This window comes from Euprymna scolopes, chromosome 7 (genome assembly GCF_053919585.1).
Source record: "Euprymna scolopes isolate OS-2025 chromosome 7, ASM5391958v1, whole genome shotgun sequence".
In the NCBI taxonomy this organism is placed as follows: Eukaryota; Metazoa; Mollusca; class Cephalopoda; order Sepiida; family Sepiolidae; genus Euprymna; species Euprymna scolopes.
In genome coordinates this window covers 80605950-80626094 of record NC_136488.1, presented here as the reverse complement: position 1 = coordinate 80626094, position 20145 = coordinate 80605950, and the positions used below count along the sequence as shown (strand labels likewise).

Sequence of the window (20145 nt, the reverse complement as noted above, 5' to 3'; positions counted from 1 at the left end):
AAGAGGTAACAGGATTTTGCCTAATGTTTAGGATGGTTTGATCTGATCATTGCTTCTATTCTGATTAATTTTCATTTACTATGAGATTACATTAAATTTATAAGAATATTATGTTACATGTCAATACTGAGGACCCACACATTGTATGAAGACAGTCGCAAGGAAACAGACAAGGAAACAATTTGACTCACTTTTTGTCACCCAGCTATGTACTTCATGTTTTTTTTTGTTTTTTTTTTTTTTACCTAGCCCCAATATCCTCTCCATCACCGTTTGACAGTCAAGCAGACTTTGCAACAATATTCATGCTTAAATGTTCTTTTTATTTTGACTCAAGCAATCACTTCATCATGATCTGAAGTCTGCATTTTTAGTTATATACTGAAATTTTCTTATTTCCAACAATTTTGGACAGTCGTAATTCAGTGGTTAATTGTGCTTCCAAAATAAATTTGGTATCATTGCTTGTTTTACAAAGATTTATGCGATCAAATTAAGTGTTAGATTTAATGAATATATAATTATGAACCTGCCCCGAGATGAGTATTGCAAATAATGAGATTTTTATGCCAGCTTTGTCATAAACAAGCCTTGAAATTATATCACACAACATTATATATAGAAAAAGATTTTAGTAATAGAAAACTTAAAATTGCCTTTATAGTCAGATACATCATAAGAGTTGAATGAACGTATTGAATAAAAAATTATGTGCTATATACTTTTATTAGCACCATTTCCTAATTTCCAACAAATTTGAAACAGTCATAATTCAATGGTTAATTGAGCTACAAAAATAATTTTGGTTTGGGATAACCATGAAACAGTGATTAAGAAAAAATTGGAGTCCCAAGCTTTTTGAGAAGATTGCAAAGGTAATGAATATGAAATCATAATTTGGAACCAAAGGAGGTAAACTCTACCTTGTTTACATTTTTCTTCAAGTTATTGTAATGTAAAAATCATATCAAGGCTATAATGCAGAAAGTGGCAGACCCCTCCCCCTTTTTAGAGTTATCAGATAGTCAGTACCCCACTTCTACATCTGTCCATGAACGTATAATAGAAACAATCTAGTCAGAGAAATCCCACCCATCTTTCTCTCACACACTTTCCCTCTTCCCTCCCAAAAGTGAAAAGAAAGAAAAAGATTATAGCGAAAGCGGGGGATTCATGAGAGGCAGAATGGAGCAGTATTAATGAAAAAGATGAAAGCCACGCATAACAAAAAAAATGTTCAAAGAATCATTGTGTGCATTAGCTGGTACTTACTAATGCAAAAAAAAAAATAAATAAATAAAAGCACTGTCTTGTTAACCAAGACATCATATTAATCTGTGTCATATCAACCCGCATGCTGTGCACCCAAGTCAACACGCGCATAGATGACCAAAAAGGAACGATGACTATTATAGTTTTCCAATATTGTGAAGGAATAAAACTGACATTGCAAAACATGTTTCAATCTAGGGACCTGGCAAAGGATTTAAAAAAAAAAATTGCTTAAATACAAGTTGATGTATTGTTCAAACAGAAATTCAAAGGGATTTTAGTAAAACATGCTTTGTTTCGATCTGATATATATATGGCAAAGGATTACGAAATCACTGATGTAATTGGATGTATTGGCCAGCATTATAAAGACCAAACAATAATCAACTCTGAACTTACGCCAAGTGACCGAAGGGATTTGTGAAAAAAAGACTAACGAATAGTTGGCCTGGGATTATTTGCTGGAGAAAAAAAAACTGAGGAAGATTCAAAGGAGAGAGGAAATACCAATATGACTGGAAAAAAGAAAAGAAAGGAAAAAGAGAGAACGGGGAATAAAGAGGAAAAAATTGAACAGTATATGGATTATACCATTATTTCCAGATTCCTCGGAAACTTCAGGATTGGACATTTATTTTTTATTTACTATTTTATTTTTAGGTCACTGATTATGTCACCCAGCTATGTACTTCATGTTTTTTTTTTTTGTTTTTTTTCCCCTAGCCCCAATATCCTCTCGGCCATCACCATTTGACAGTCAAGCAAACTTTGCAACGATATTCATGCTTAAATGTTCTTTTTATTTTGACTCGAGCCATCACTTATCATATCATGATTATTTTCTCTTGTATTTGTCCCATCTTTCGATTCATTCAACACTGTACGAGGGCATGCAATAAGTAATGCCCCTGACCCACTTCCCATAGCAGTAGAGCAACGAAACTTGGCACAATTATTAGTCTTTCTCTACATAGGAACCACCCAGAGTTATGCATTTCTCCCATCGTTTGAGCTCTGGAGACCGTTTTTGTAGAACACCCCAGGTTGGTCCTCCAACCACGATGTGACTTCAGAAATCAAGGCTGCATCATCTGAGAAACGCTTTCCTTTCAAAAACAACTTCATGGCTGGGAAGAGGTGAAAGTCAGAGGGTGCAAGGTCAGGAGAGTAGGGAGGATGGGGAAGGATTTCATAACCATACGCCCATGCTTCTGATCTGGCGACATGCGAGTTGTGGATCATAGTGTTGTCCTGCAGGAGGAGGGTACCTTTGCTGATCTTGCCCCGCCTCTTGATTTTGATAGCTTCCATTAATTTCCTCAAAATTGAAGCATAATAGGCTCCTGTAATTGTGGTACCCTTTGTCAGGAAATCTGTCATCACTACTCCTTCCTGGCCCCAGAAGGCTGAGCATGACCTTGCCAGCAGAGGGCTGCACCCTTGCCTTCTTTGGAGGTGGTGAGTCCAAGTGCTTCGACTGCATTGACTGGGCTTTGGTCTCTGGATCATAGTGATGGACCCAGATTTCATCCTGTGTAATCAGTCTTTTGAAAAACTGACTCATCTTCTTGGCACATCTCCAAATTCATCCTCGAGCACTCAACGCATTCTCGCTTCTGGAATGGTGTGAGCAACCTGGGAATCCATCTGGCAGACATCTTATGCAGATGCAAATGGTCATGAATGATAGTTTCCACAGATGCTGTACTAATCTTGACATCTTGGGCTATTTGGCGAATAGTAATGCGCCGATCTTCCAAAATGGCAGCCTCAACTTGATGGACAGATGTCTCATCAATGGCAGAAGGGGGACGACCAGGTCTGGGAGCTGTTTCCACAGACTTCCGGCCATGTTTGAATTCACGATGCCAGCGTTTTACAAGGTCATATGATGGGGCATTATCACCATAAGTTTCTTTCATTCCATCAAAAGTCTCCTGTGGTGTGCGTCCTTTCAAATACAAAAACCGGATCACTGCTAGACATTCAACAGGCTCCATTTCACACCTGACTCAGTTCAAACACCTGTAAAACAGAAACCACAATTAGTTCAGAGCTGTAATTTGCCACATAACTCGTAGAAATATAAATGATTGCATATGCAAAATTTCAGCTAGATCAGACAGCTGGAAGTGGGTCAGGGGCATTACTTATTGCACACCCCTCGTATATAAATTCTGGGAAATTGGACCCTCTACTGTAGTAAAAGTATGTATAATGTTCATGCATTTTGTCTATTTTTGCCATCTGTGTGCCTCACTTAGATACATTGCGAAGAGAACTAATCTTGAATCAGACAACGTGTCCCAAAGGTCGTAAATCTTATGGCTGACATATCCTTTTATATATTTTTTTTATTTATGTGATGCAAGCAACGAGCAACGTAGGAAGGAACTGCCAATTAGTAGAGTCCTAAATTCTGTACAAGAGATCATGCCTAAACACTGGGCTCTCCTGGCTTGTTATTTAAATGTTATTTTTATTTATATTTCCTTACATTATTTAATGTTTAAATGGTAATTTTTTTTAAAAAACAAAACATGATCTTGAGTAAAAAGTTGTTTGGATCTTCCATGATCAAAATTTATTTTTTAGACCTTCATCAGTGGAAGGACACACTACCATGGAGCTGCTTTCAAGTTTAATGTCAACAAGTATTTGTTGAACCCTCATTTTAAGTGATCAAATGCTGCTCATCTTTCGAATCTTTTAAAGGTGTTGTACATCGTCCAACTGAATCTCATTAACCTTTATTTTCAAGCGACCTGTCGGTCTTGAGAATTGGTGACCCATTAGTGTAAAGGAATGTCCCGAAAGTGGTTACCGCTAATAAAAGGGATAAACTATAAAATAATGACCCAGACAAAGTTCTCACATAGTGTCTAGATAAGTACATTTTAATTCTATCATAGTCCAACTGAAAATTTCATTAACCCTTATATACTTGAGTGACCTCTGGGCCTTGATAAGCGGAGACGATTAATAAAGAATGCAGCAGAAATACCTCCCATATTTTAAACTATCACCTATGGGTTGCTAATGAACTGATGCAAGTTCAAATGAGGTTTTCATTTAGCTAATCAATATATTGTCAGATACAAAGCAAGTTGTTTTTTTTTTTGTTTTTTTTTTTACACAGTGATCACCACTTATCGAGGCCCGGAAGCCACTCAGGGATACAGGAGTTTTAGATTGATACACATGCTTTTATTGCACGTATATTTTGAAGAATGGAGGATCTGTAATTGCAACAGGAAGCTTTTTGAGCTGACTTCTTTTTATTTTACTTTAGTGCAAGTTCTCAGAAATCAAGATACCCCATTCTGGGGCTAACACTATTTCTGTGTTCAATTAAGATTCTCCTCAACCTTTCAAACCTTGAGTTAGTAAAAAAGTTAAGAACCTTAACTCTCCTTTCCCCAATTGACTAGTTAACTGTCTTACAGTTTATTGTTATTATGGTCTCTTCGTCTTACTGGATTCTAGTACAAGAATTCATATAGTCTGTTGTAGTATCCATCTTAGTGCTGTTCCTAGAGGCAAAAATCACTTGGAGATGGTGTTCTATTCTTCAGTAGATCCAGTATGGTGTATATTGTTATTTTGAATATATGGTCAGGATTAGAGGAAAGTATTCTCATGCCAAATTGTTCAAAGAAATCTTAGATACTCAAGGATAGTATTCAGTAGGCATTCACAAATTCTTTTTTTTTTATTTTATCTTTTTGTTTTGCTGGGGAGATGATCCTAACCGTTCCTTTCCAACAGTGTATAGTGAAACTGTCTACAACAGTGTATAGCAAATAGGTCACCATTAGATGTAATTTTTTTAAAACAAAATGAACAAAAATGGTAATCTATTCTTAAAAAAAAACAAAAAAAAAACAGTAAAATTATTTTATGGTTTGTTTTCCTCAAAACTTTATGGTTGTTTTTTTCAAATGCAGAAGGTATTACTGTCATAATTAGTTTAAGAAAACGTGAGTTTTTACTTCCAAAACGTATTTTTCAAAGACGTACTTATTTTAGAAAGGACTAAAAATGTTAAATACTTAGAAAGAGGGAGGGGGATTAATAAGTTTTCAAGTCACAGAAAGTTTTTTTTTTGTTTTAAATGCCTGTGAGATAGATCAGACCATTAGTCTGTTCTTTAAAGAGACAGTTTTTTTTCACAAGGTTTATCTGAAATAAAGTCTATCTTCTAATATTTGCACCAATTCTCAGTTGTAGTAAAACAAATTAATTCTTTCTTTCAAAAGTAAAAATTTAGTAAGCAACAAGTAATTTAGATAGTAATAGAGTGTTCAGACAAAAATCTCAAAGACTTTATTTCCATCCACATGATAAAAAATTGTGTAACAGACAAATATGAAAATATACACATTTAAATCACCCATGCTAGTTTTTTTTTTTTTTCAATTTTCTTACCATTTTTCTCACACTAGCTAGAGATGAAGCATCCTACCAGATGCCAGACATTCACCTGCCATCTCGTACACTGCAACTGAGAGATATTTTTAAGACTGTAGCCATCTCTTTAAGTGCAATTGTTTGAATCTCCCCTGCACTTGGTTTGCCGGTTGTATTTGCCTGGTAGTTTTTAAAATTCTTTTTCATTAAACCCAGTTGCTCCTGTAATGTAGTCGTTACATGTCGACACTCGGGACCCACACATTGTATGAAGACAGTCGCAAAGAAACAAAGACGAGGAAAGAATTTGACTCACTTTCTTTTTCAGTTGAAACTAGACATTTATTTGCAGGTACTTCCAGAATAATGGACTGTCTCTTGTTCAAAAGTCTTCTCGTACTCCAAAGTGCTTAATAAGACTCTGCCGTGTTGAACCCATGGTACTCTGTTTTTGTCTGGCCATGTTTAGAACATGTATTTCCTTGTCACTCTCGTGCCATGTGTGTAACACGCCTGTTTCTGCCCTCCTCGGGTCACATTTTTCTTTTTTTATAATCTTTTTCTTTCCTTCTTCCTTGTTGTGATGTAACCTCCACACACGGCTTGGTCATTTGCATACATTGGCTGTCATACAGCTGCTGCTGCTGTCATATGTGCATCTGCACTGTTATACTCCTTTAATTACTGGAATGATGGAATTCTAAGATTCCAGTTCAGTCTCATGTTGTACATAAGACCTCAGCATTTTATCTTTTCTGAATAGTATGATGACAGTTATTTTTCTTAGACATGAACCATAGAGCCAAAACGTTGTCCGAAATCATCCCCCATCCTTTTTCCTGGCTCATTAACCTGGTAAAAAATAACAGACATGCACACATTCAAGGGAAATAGACACTGCTTACTGCATCTATTCTCCATGTGCATAGCTATATCTATCCTTTTTCTAACTTGACTATTAGTCCAAACCAAATATACATATAAAAAAATGTCAATACTCTTATAGCTGAAAATTTGTATCAGCCCGAATGTTTCAGATTGCAAATTACAAAAACTAGAAATGTAAAAAAAAAAATATATTCTTTAACGCATCCTTACAAGTAGGTACAACACAAGTTTTTCTTCATTATTGTTTATCGCTATCAGTGCCAATCTGAATAAGCACACCTCTTTTGTATTTCATTTATAAGTTTTAATTTTATTTCTATTTATTCGCTGCATTAGTTTTTTTTTGTTTTTTGTTTTTTTAACTCACATTCATCCCTCAAGGCATATCGCCACTTGAGCATAAGGGGCTACTATTTTGGGACCACGCCTATTAAAGATTAAATGTAATGTAAACCAACATGTTGTTAATCTTCTGCATATCAGCACAGTCAGGGAAGCAGGTAGGGAATTCTAAAGTCTAGCTGATCGAGGGAAGAAGGTTATTAGAGTAGAAAGCTTTATGGCATTTAGAAACCTTAGCAATGAAGGGATGTGATTTTGTTGCTAAGCGTGCTTGTCGGGGATAACATCGAGGGGGCACAAGTGTAACAAGTTCATCAGCACACATTCCATTAAAATACTTGTAAAACAGGCACAAGGATGCAACATTGTGATGATAGGACAGGGGCTAGAGCTTAGTTGATAAAGTGGGACCTATTAGATTGAAGACTGTTTGAACCCTATCCAAGAGGGAAAGACTAGTGGTAGATGCACTAGCCCAGACGTGGCAACAATACTCCATGCATGAGCGTATGGTGGCTTTGTAGAGATACAGGATACTCTCAGGTGTGAGTAATCTTCTAGCATGATAGCGGGAGCCCACCTTCTTTGCAGCAGCCTTCGCAATGTCCTCAATGTATTTGTTCCAGTTCATATTGCCTGTTGATGTTAAACCGAGGAGTTTGAAGGAAGAATTCTCGGGTAGGATGTTATTTGTGATGGATAAAAAGAGACGACTGTAATAATGAAGAGTACTATGAAAGACCGAGAACAATGTTTGCTTAATTCAAAGGATGACTGGGATATTTGTTGACACTTGAATTGAAAACAACCATTTGAGAGTCTGTGGGAAAGCGGCGCTACATCAATACATTTTCACATATCTTAATTGTTGATGTCATCGTTATTTGTTTTTGTTCTAGCAATAAAAACATTTTTAGCCAGTAAAAGTTTTATTACACAAACTTTGAACATTCTTTTACACACACAAAAAGAAATTTTAATGGAATTTAACGAATTGAAAAACAAATGCAAACCGTTAAAAACATACTCGCCAACAATTTAAATTTACAAACAAATTATTGGAAAGAAAATGGTGGCTACTAGTAAGCATTAAAAAGATGGAATGTTTTTCTAACAAACAATTATTAATAAATTCAAACCTTTTTATACATAAACCATAAGAAATAAAAATTCTTTGTAGACTAAAATAAATGCGACATTTGCTGAATCAACACCGATTCGCAACTTCTGATCTCAGACATGGTCACCATGATGAAGTGGACACTTTCCATTTTACCTTTTAGACTAGCAAACAAACTCGGCATTGCCCGGGACGAAATGAGGATCAATGGATGTTTCACACTTTCAATACTTTTGTCATCAAAATCGATAAAAATCACCCATTTTTCAATCAAATCGATTTGATTGCCTTCTCTAGTTGGAGACCCACTGTAGTGCACCAGGAAGAAGCTTTACATGCTTCCCTGCAGTAACAATCTGCAATACATTGTAGTCTACATTGCACTGTAGAGAGCCTACTGTTGATTATATAGAAATTATTTTTATATAATGGTGTGAATTAAAGTTTAAAATGCAAAAATCAAGTATCATGGTTCCATTGTGCTCTAAAATAAAAACATTAATTTCAAACACGCCCTTGTCTACTGTTAATTTTATACGCTATGCCTTTCTACTTGTGCAGTGATAAAACTTCTCAGATACACTTGTGATATTATGTTGTATAATGGTACAGTAGAACCCCAGATATGGTAGCTCTAGGATATGTTTTTTTTCAGATTAAGATGTGGAATACAATATTTTTCCGGACCCTGATTACAGTATTTGCCCTGCCTTATGGTGTTATTTAATTATGTACATGTGTATTATATACTGCACTGTATTTTATTACTAATTTTAAATGCTGTATCTTGGGGTTCTACTGTTTTAACTTTGGTCAAAATCCTTTAATAGAATTTTTTCGATTATCACTTATTGGATGCATTCTGATGCAAAACCTATCTAAGAACTCTCCCAGACAAATAAAATACATTTGTGTGAAATTAAAAAAGATAAAATATTCGGCCCAGCCGTTTCAAAGTCCATAGGGAACAAAATCGCAGAGACACACACAAAGTGCTTTTTATATATAAGTAGAGATAAAGACGTTTCTATAAGAGTGAAAGTCTAAAGTGAAAAAAAATAATAACACTGAAAAATATTTAATTAGTGCTGATCCTGCTGAGACAAATAAAATATCCAATGTAATTGCAGTTTTTCGGTTTAAGCCAATGTTTATTTGCCTCTCACGGTAGGATGATGTGACACAAGAAGCAAAAAGTGGTATTTAAAAACCAAAATATGCCTAGGCAATCCTGTCTGCATTCCTCGATAGGGACGCCTCAGACAATTAGCAATAAACTAACACAAACAGAACAATCAATCTGGTTAAAATCAAGTTCCAGGAATCTTTGTTGGCATTCTTTACCAGCTGATCGATCTGCTTTAGGATAAATGCCCTGGAAAAGTCCCTTCTGATTAATGTTTATTAGTTTTAAAATAAGCAAATGAACTTGGCTGTTTTTCAGAATGTCAATATTTTTAAACTGGTTGGTAAACATTAATCAGAAGGGACTTTTCCAGAGCATCCTGAAGCAGAACGATCAACTGACAAAGAATGTAAACAAAGACACATGGAAGTTGATTTTAACCAATAATCGCCTAAACTCTGTTGGCTTTGATGTTGAAAGAAAACAATCGGTGGGCTGACATGTTAAAAACATTGAAATCCTTACTTCCTTCTATCCTGCAGCAGGATGATGTGACACAAGGTCAGGAAGGTGGGGAAAGTGAAGCCAGCGACCCCTAGAAGAGGAGGACTCTGGCCATTTAAAAATTGCCTGGCCAGTTCTGTCTGCATTCCCTGTTAAAGGCACCTCAGGCAGTAAGCAAGAGACTTACTCCTCCCTGAAAGATGGAGGCAGTGGCCTGGGAGTGAACCTCCTAGGACTACACAGAACACAGCACTAAACATGGAAAAGGTCATTTAAAAAATAGTTCATACTCTGTTGGGGGTATTTAGTTCTCTCTCACTTCAAGAACTTATGACACCAGGGTCGGGAAGTGGGATTGAGAATTCGGCACCCCTGAGGAAGTGCACTGACCTGAAAAATGCCTGGGAAGCCCCGTCGACATTCCTTGGTAAGGGCGTCTCAGGCGATTTGCAATAAATGAACCCCTAGAACTGTACAGGAACGGCATTACACTGCAATCAACAGGGGCCAGGTCATTACAAGAATGGTCTAAATCTCTGTTGGTTATGAGGGTCAAGGATAAAAGCTCATGCTCTCAGCAGTTGACGGGCCAATGAGCATAAATAGTGAACCCCTCATCAAACAGTGAAACTGTCTAGATTGTACAATTTATATCTATTTTTTTTTCTTAGATGATCATGATCATTTTAAAAAGATACACAGAATAACTATTAATAATTTAAACTCTGGATATAAGCAGAACAGAATGGTAATTGTTGACAGTTGCCCACAAGCAAGAAAACTAAATTACAAGTACTGATGTATAATACAGATTACATCTTGTGCTACTGACCCGTTTCATTTCGCACGGATACTTACAAAAACCGGATTGAAAAATTATTGACACTGACATCAGTTGGGTTCAATTGTACTATTGATACTGCTGAAATATCTTGCTCATTTCATCTGCTTATTCTTTAGTCAAATGCTGGATAAAATCTGTTTTTTTTTTTTATATTCAAATCTAAAAATGGCGTTTCCTGTCCTAAAATAAAAATTTTAATTTACTTTTTAGCATATATAAAAGTTAACTCTTTTTTCAAAAGTTTTCACTTGTCATGACCATTTTATTTTTGACAATTTGCTTTACGTTTACATTCGTTAAAGTTACTTACGTAAAACGTTCATTTTGGGGGTGCAATTGAATTTTCTTGACTGAAGCACTTATATTTTGTTTATTTTCAGTTTTGTATTGTTTCCGATGTTAAGTGAATTTTGTGCAACACATTATAGCCAACATTAACTTTTTCTATGGCGATAAAATCAAAGATAACACTTTTTCGATCAACTTTGCAGTGATATAGGAGCATTTCACGTTCCCCAATATTTTTTCAAATATCTCAAACTCCTTTTGGCCATTATATTATTTGTCAAAACATTCCTTACCGTTCTTAAGTAAATGGTGTGAGAATTTTATTCCCACATAGCTTAGAACTTTGGCAGAAAAGATCCGTCATTTGCAATGGAACAAGTTGGGCAGAAGAAGGGATCACCTTCTTCCATAAATTCTACTGAAGACAATGCAGAAACACCCTTTAAATCCAGGGGAAATAGATGCTTCAGTGAATCAACTTAGTTGTATCCATCCCTTAATACACAAGCTGAGCAAACTTTACTATCATCTCCATTAATGAGTCTAAGCACCTTGCCTAGACTCCAAATGGGTTGAGTTTTATTTGGAGATTTAATAAACACGATTTCTCCGACTGACACCTTCTGAGGGCGATCGCCCAATATATTAGTAGCAACCTTTCTTAAGGACAACAAGTAATCATTGTGCCATTTTTTCTGAATTTTTCAATATACCTGTGTCTCAATTCCAGAGATTGCAATAGTTTTGCTCTACTGGGTGGATCAGGACACAAATCGTCCGATCCATAATTAGTGATCAACAAACATGGGTTATAACCAGTGTGTAAAAGATGATTAGGGGTTAAAATATCGAGGCTCCCTTCAGAAACAGGAATATATGTAAGCGGTCGGTCATTGATCGCTTTCTCCACCTCAGAAAGGATAGTTAAGTCAAAAAAGCTGACTGTCTACCTATTAATTTTTAAAACATTGATTGTTTTATCATTCTCTCCCATGCACCTCCTTGCCAAGCGGAACACAGAGATATGGTGAGAGGACTAATTGAAGTATGTATTAAACTAATCAACCAATGAGGAGACACGATTTAATTTGTATAATTTCTCACTGGTAGACACTCTGACTGAGGGTTAGTGCCACTAATTTGTTCAACAATTTCTGTTAACTGCCTTAAAATACAAATATGACCTAGAAATGGGTCATTTTACGTTAAATTTATATACGAAACTGACCCTCTTTAAATTTTTAAACAACAGGGCACTTATGCAGAATACGAACGTACTATTTTTTTTTTTTTTTTTTAAGATAGGATTTTAAGTTAAATTCAGTTTTTACGGCATTTTTTCCATTATATATGACGTAAAAGACAGCACGAAATAGATTTAAAAAAAAAATCTCTCACCTCCCCAATAACAACGTTATTATTTCAGTCAGCACGGCCCCTATCCTGTGTTATATACAGGCTGTATAAGTAACAACTGTTTTTCTTTTATTAAGGAAAAAAAGTCACCGGTAATCGCCTATAAACAGTAGAATATCATATGGGGAGAGTATGCATAAGATGTCAATCTACAACTGTACCCGCCCCCCCCCCAAAAAAAAAAACAACTTAAAAAGACCTTTCTCGCTACGGTCTTGTTTGTTTTTTTTTTTTTTTAATGTAAAAAATAACATAACACCGGAGGAATAGATTATACAAAACCCCAAATTAACCGAAACGAAATTACTTCAGGGAAGAAAGTTTACAAGTATTGAAATGAAGTCACGAATTAATTCAGAGTAAGTTGGTGGCTATCACTTTACGGAGGCCACGATTCTGCATTAGTGAGACTTGAAAAGACAAATCGGATAATACACAAAATAAAAACACAAACGAAATCGGGGTGGAAGGCAGACGAATCAATTCACAACGCAAGAAACAAAAAATATACCTTGATTTATTTACATCTAAATTGAATAATAATCACGTCAAAACAAAACAATCATTGAAAACAAGACATTAATTACACTACTGGAAATCTAGAATGTTTATTATTTGTTAACGATGCGTGTCAACAAGTTTAGTGTGTGCGTGTGTGTTCGGTTTTTATATAAGAAAATAAATCCAAAACATTAAAGGGGGGGGGGTAACGTTTTAGCTTTAATTCATTGTTTATATATAACAATAAATTAAAGTTAATTCATTTTATTGAAGGGTTAAGGGAGGGCATATCATTTTTCTTAGGGGTGGGTATTTTATTTATTGTAAGATTAAGACAAATCGTATCATTTTTTTTTTTAATTTTACACATGTAATCCCCTATCTCTGTATCATTAACTTTTCAATATCTTGGAAATGACACTGTGGCATTTCTCAAAGCTGTGTCATTAAAACACTATCCAATTAAAACTGCTGGCTCGGAAATCACTATCAGTGATCATTTTAAGTTAAATTTATATGCGCAACTAATACCCCCCCCCCACACTATTTTTTTCTTTTGTACTTAAAAATATTTATATCGCCAAGTTTTTCAGGAGGTTTCATATAATCGTCAAAATAAAATTTAAAAAAAAAAAAAAAAAAAATCATTTTGGGTGTATTAGCATATGGTGTAACTTGTACACGTAGAATTCCCCTTTGGGAGTGGGGGATGTTCTACAGAAATTGAACCGAACAGTATTTTCAAAATACTGTTCAGTTCAAATCCTTGTGCTAGGGTAAAAGCAAAATATTATTTTACCAACACAAGTTTTAGGTTTTAGTTCGGCAAATAGGGCTGGTTAGTGGTTCCTGGTTCGGTTCGGTTCGAATTCTGTAAATGCACGTTTTTTGTTCGTTCGTTTGTTTTTACAGCAAACATATCTTTATTTTTAAATTCATAAACTAAAACTCACAGCGCGCTTGAGAATAAGCCTTACATCAAGTTCCGTCCGTCTTTGTTTCTCCGTCAGCTGATCTGATTTTTTATACGAATGAATGCACTAGGGAAAAACACCCCTGATTAATATTTATCAGTTTTTAAATACGTTATTCTAAAAACAAAAAACAAACAGCCAAGCTCCGCACTTCTTTATTTACATTAGAAGTGACGTCACACAAATCTTATAATACGGATGGCTACAATTGTAAAAATGATTTGTTTTATTTTTCTTTGATTTTGAGCTCCTTTTTTCTCCCGTTTGTTTTTGTTTTCTACAATTAATAAACCAGTTTACAAGTAAATTCAATCTTGGAAACTACTCGTTTGCCGTAATTTTAAACGTTATTTTCATTTTCAGCGACCCCGAAAACCTTTAAGAGTGGTAATTTTAAAGGAATTTGAGGGTGGAGTAATTCTTCATATTTACTTTTTTTTTTAATTGAATTGTTAAGTGAAAGTACAGAATAGTTACAATACACCCTCCCTTCCCCAGGTTAAATAATAGGTTTCTAAATAATAGCGTTCAAAAATAGCTCGGGCCGTAAAGTGCAGGAGCAGGAGTAGAGTACCTATAAAAGGTAACGCCGGATCGGAAAAAGAGCTCAAAATGAAAAAAAATAAATTCTCCGCTCAAAATAAGAAATGGGAGAAAAAAAAGTTAAATTCTCCGCTGTCTGTGTTAGTAATTAAAAACTAAAACAAATTCTCAAAATGAAAAGAAATATTAGATTCTCCGCTCAAATACCAATATAAGAAATGGGAGAGAGAAAAAAAATCAAATTCGCTAAAACAAATTATTTTTTACTTGTAAACTGGTTTATTAATTGTAGAAAACAAAAACAAACGGGAGAAAAAAAGGAGCTCAAAATCAAAGAAAAATAAAACAAATTATTTTTACAATTGTAGCCATCCGTATTATAAGATTTGTGTGACGCCACTTCCAATGTAAATAAAGAAGTGCGGAGCGTCAGGATAACCGCATATTTTAAAACCGGTAAACATTAATCAGAAGTGGCTTTTCCAGAGCATTCATTCCATCCATTTATCAGCTGACGGAGAATGTTAAGATGAACGGAACTTGAAAACCGAAAATAATTTTATTACAGGACTAAAAATACAATAATTTTATAATACTTTTATTGATTCAAAAATGTGTGTGAAAATGAATAAATAAAAACTACGAATTATGTGAGATTTTTTAACGGCCGTAAAACCACCTGGAATAATGATGACACTACTTAAAATACGTCCTTAGAAGCAACAACGTTTATGCGACTCAATGCAATTACTCGAAAATAAATTGAGTAAACGAATAAACAGAAACAAATCTTGTTCGCAGTTTATTTATTTTTAAAATTAAAAATAATTTAGTCTCTGAATTGATTTTTTTTTTTTTTTTTACTAACGATAATTTTATAGAATCGCTCCCGTCTTCAAACAGGTGTTTTCGGTGGTTTTATGGGGGTTTCAAGTGTCTTGAGAACGTTTTTGGAACACCATTGCAAATACGTAGGAAAAACCGGTTTCATGACGGAAGTAATTTTATAAAAATGCCCATTGATTGTTTATTAAGTTACCATTCCATACTGCATGAATATATTAATTGGTTCCTTGCTAGATCGATGGATGGCTCACCAGAGAAATACCGTCTGGTGTTTATACTGAACCATTATATTAGAATTTCGCTTGTAAACTTAAATTAAAGACAAATCACTTCCTTCTCACCAATTTAAAGAGTTTTTTTTTTTTTTTTTTTAATTCAATTTTCAGTTTCACCCCAAACAAGGCACATTGCCAGGGGGCTACTATCGGGGACATAAGTTGCAAGGGTATTATGAAGAGAGATGAGTGGAATGGCAAGATGTCTGTTCAATGTTCACATCACACTTGAACTTTTGCATGTCAGTATTGTTGGGAAAGCAGAATCCCGGAAGCGAGTTCCAAAGTTTTGCAGTTCTGGGGAAGAAACTATTGGAGTAAAAAGGCTTTCTTGCACGTAGGGCTACTGTGAAGGGGTGGGATTTAGCTGCTTGTCGGGTTTGTCGGGGATGTTTACGTTGAGGGGGCACAAGTGCTTGTAGTTCGTCAGAGCATTCACCATTAAAGTACATGTAGAAACAGACAGAGGGATGCAACAATTGCAACATTTCGTCGATGGGACAGAGTTTCAAAATCACCTTTAAATTTTGCACAATAAAACCGGATAAGGGTTAAGATTGGTATACTGCAGCTTGGTAAGATTGGTAGACTGCCGCAGGCGCAAGGCCGTGATAAATGATGGAATTAGACTTCGAAGCATGTGATGAAACTCTCGAGAGGCAGGAGGGGGGTGGGTACACAAATAAGTCAAGTGGCCGTGGCGGCGAAATTGACTTTAAAGTTAATAGGTACCGATCAAAATTTCTCATAAAAATATGTCAGTGGACTTCGGGCTGAGATCAAGTTTGCTGTATTTGATCTGTACTCGATCGGAAGAGGAATCCTTCCTGACTGTGGTAATTTAAAATTTTATTTATTTTTAATTTTGCAGTGGTGTGCTGTGGTGATGGATGGTGGTCTGAATAACTCTCACAAAATAAAATGACCTACATTATTAAATAACAAAAAATAAAACAGGTGTAAACAGGCCGTTAAAAAAAAGTCGCCCATATTCGGGATGTTTACGTGGGATATTGAAACATTCGAAGGATTTAATTTCTGACTAAAGGGCACTAGTGCAGTTTAATACCCTCAACTAAATTAGTTATTTTCAGTTTAGAGGAGTTTCATACACGCAACAAACAAAGCCTCCTCTCACACAACTCCACGTTAAGAATGGCTTTCTAAATTTGCTTGGGTTCAGTGCTAATTAAAGTTTATATGCGTAAATGGGGTATCTTAAATTAAAGATAAAGTACTCGTGTAGAACACGGGCCGTGCTATTTTTTTTTTTGTAGATAAGATTTTCAAGTTAAATTCAATTTTTACGGTTAGGTGAAAGAGAGAAAGACAGTTACAAAACACCCTCCTCCACCCCTCCACTCTCCATGTTAAAAATGTAAATATTTCAGCACGGTCCGTATTCTGCTTCAGTACCAAAGATCGCAATTCGGAAGCTTAACTCATTGTTTTAAGGGAGGTAATTATTTTATTAAAAATTGTAAGAAAAATGATTTTTTTTAACTATTTAGTAAAATAGTTACCTCCCTTAGAACAAGGAGTTAAGCTTCCGAATTGACCCAAAGATAAACAATGGTTCTCTGGAGAACCACTAATCTAGAAAACAGTTTAGAAATCTATTTAAACGACCAAGCCTGGGTTCGAACCCGAACTAAACTGCCTAAAAAGAAAGGTTTACTTCGTCTATCAAACAAGTCGTTATCGTATCGGAAGAAGTGTTTAGATTTCAACAATTAAAAAAAAAAAAAACTTACCAGGGCATTAGCAACTCCAGTTTTTACGGGTCCTCCTCCACCAGCTACTAGAAAATGTTTCTCGTCCAAAGCCCGGACTGTATAAAGAGGAAAGTCGGTCTTGGCAATTACACCATACGAAGCCATGACAGAAAAAAAACAAAAAAAAACAAACACGAGTCACCTGGCAAAATGCTGTTGTTGATGTCGAAGTATTTCGCTTAACACCGGTTCAAGTTTTACATAAGTAATAAAACGATTTAAGATTTCCAAAATAAAGAAAAGGATTCAAAACGACGAATTTATGATTGATAAAAAAAAATTAGAGTTCCGTATTCATTGTGAGGGTTTTAATTTACTTTTCTCTCGAGAATTATGTAAAACTAAAAGGGTAAAACTACGTGTAGCTTTTTTGTGCGGACCGATCGAGTTGTTTTTAAAATGTGGAATGGGTAAACGAAAAAACCTTGAAAAAGAAACTATATCTTGCTGGCCAGCTGCTATATTTTTCCACTCTACTTAGCTTTCTAGAATGTTTTAAAAAATATATATTTGTTATTGTTTCAAACAGTTTTTATATATTTTTTTTAAGGGGAGGGTGTAAAAAATATCCAAGTTTTACATTTAAATTCTATGCTATAAATGTGATTTTTCTCTTTCAGTTTAAGGTCCTACCACATTCAGCAGCACAAGTTTCTCAAGTAAACAATATTAGTGGTATTATTGAAGATGAGAACCCACATCTATCACAAAAAAATAATGAATATTCTTTTTTTTTTAGGAGATTACATGTTGGTAACCTAAAAATTTTGCAAGAGAGACAACAACAATATCAAAGAAACAAAAATATATAAAAACGTATTATCTGGATTATTCATACTGTTCTTTAGTTCTTATCTTTGAGTGTTATTTTCACTACGGTTCGGTCGCTGTAATCTCCGATCTTCTCCAAGTGTATCTTGTCGAACTCGGGAATCTGCACGGAATTTTGAACGAAATCCTTTTTTTTTGGGGGGGGGGGGTAGCCTGCTCTCGTTCCGCGCAGATTCCCCAATTCGACAGATTCCCAAATGCGACAAAATACACCTGAAGATGGTCAGAGGTTCGTTATACACACACCGAAACATTGTGAGATGAACACTCAAGATGAGAACAGTAGTCCGAATAATCCAAATAATATGAATTATCAATACTCATCTGAAGTATAATTAATTTAACGTAAAATGAGCACTTATTACGGATCATTATATGACCGAAACGAAGCGTTTTAAGGGCATATAACCGGATCATTTATTTTATTTTATTCCTGTTTTTGTCAACGAGGATAAATTGTGTATCTCCGTTTTTGTTTGTGAGAGGAGAGGTTAAATACCGATAAGTTAATAAAAATATTACTTTTCATTCAGAAAAACATATTGGCAAAAGATTATTTTATCAAACTGAAACTAGAAAAGAAAAAACTCCCTAACAACCTTCTAAAACAGCAAAGTTCCATGATTTCTAAGAAATTGCCTGAAAAACTTGACAAATAAATAAATAATCAAAACAATGCCAAACCAAAATTACAGTAGAAATTAAATTTTTAATAATAAAAATCATTAATTTATTTTTTTTACATGTGCATCATCACTTATCAAGGCCAAGAGGCCACTCATTCATAAGAGTTAAAGACTGTACAGTAGAAATTGGACAATATAGTAATCGATAGTAATGGAAATTCGGTAAATTTGTTTACTTATATGGAACGGCTCATCAAAAACTTGTTTACGTTAGACTTGAAGACAACCATATTGTAGTCAGGTGGAAAGCAGGAAAACGGAAGACAATTCCATAGGCGTGCAGTTCTAAGAAAGAAGCTCTGTTAATGGAATCTACGTTTAGGTTTAGGCACAGATAAAGAGTGGGGGAAATTATTGATAGTGTTTTCTGCTAGACGGGTGTTTCTTGTGAAAGTTTGATGAGGAGGGACCATAGATTGGGGCTCAGTCGAACACTTTTTTTTTTTTTTTTACACAGTGATCACCACTTATCAAGGCCCGGAAGCCACTCAGGGATAAGGGTTATTGCAAGTACATCACGTTAGTGAGGAGATTTTATGAAGTGTTTAATTAGGGGGGGCGGTTCATAAGGAATTTGTTAACATTAGACTTAAAGACATCCAAGTTGTAGTCCGGAGGGAAGCAGGCAGACGGAACAGAGTTCCACAGGCGTGCAGTTCTAAGAAAGAAGCTTTGCTCATGAAATCCGCGTTTTGATTTAGGCACAGATATAGAGTGGGGGAAATTTTTCACAGTGGATTCAGCTAGACGGGTGATTTTCGTGAAAGTTTGGCGAGGGGGGACCAGAGATTGGAGTTCAGACGAGCACCTGCCATGAAAATAACGATAAAACAAGGATAGGCTCGCAACGTCTCTTCTGTGGGAGAGGGGTTGCAGGGTAGAGAAAAGGGCATCCCCCACTAAACCACGAAGTCTATTTTGTACTCTGTCAAGGCATGAAAATAATAAAGCAGAGACAAACTGTAAGAAAGAGGTTGCAGGGAAGAGAAAAGGACATCCCCCACAAGGCTACAAAGTCTATTTTGAACTCTATCAAGGCAGGATAAGTCCTTTCTAGCAGCTCCTGCCCAGATGTGTCAACAGTACTCCATCCTTGGACGTACCAGGCTCTTATATAGGTAGAGAATTGCATCAGCAGTTAGATATCTACTGAATTGATAGAAGGATCCCACCATTTTTCCAGCGACCTTGGCAACGGATTTAATGTATGTGTTCCATTTCAGATCAGGACTAAAGGTCAAGCCCAGAAGCTTGTCAAAACATGAGGCCTCCCCAAGACGAGAGCCATTCATTTCAATTGATGCCAGATGGGGATCAGAGCGTTGATGATGTAAATGAGTTGATTTTATTCATGGACCACCAAAATATCATTGCAGACCCCCAATTTGTTATATTTTACCTGTGCACACCCAAAAATATTCCATGGACCCCTGGCTCTATGTGAATCTCAGTTGAGAACCTCTGATCATTGGTAACTCTTCAAAGGCCAGCAGTGACCAAGATC

General features: G+C 35.5%; 1 protein-coding gene across 1 annotated transcript in view; it reads right to left on the bottom strand.

Moving 5' to 3' along the window:
- The window catches only part of LOC145279789 (guanine nucleotide-exchange factor SEC12-like), a 73308-nt gene extending 54873 nt beyond the window's left edge, over positions 1–18435 (bottom strand). The window contains exon 1 of the mRNA XM_080131115.1: positions 17104–18435. Within this exon, the coding sequence (XP_079987241.1) occupies positions 17104–17229 (126 nt within the window). The 5' untranslated portion in view covers positions 17230–18435. The remainder of the gene's footprint in view (positions 1–17103) is intronic.
- Positions 18436–20145: the final 1710 nt, after the last annotated feature.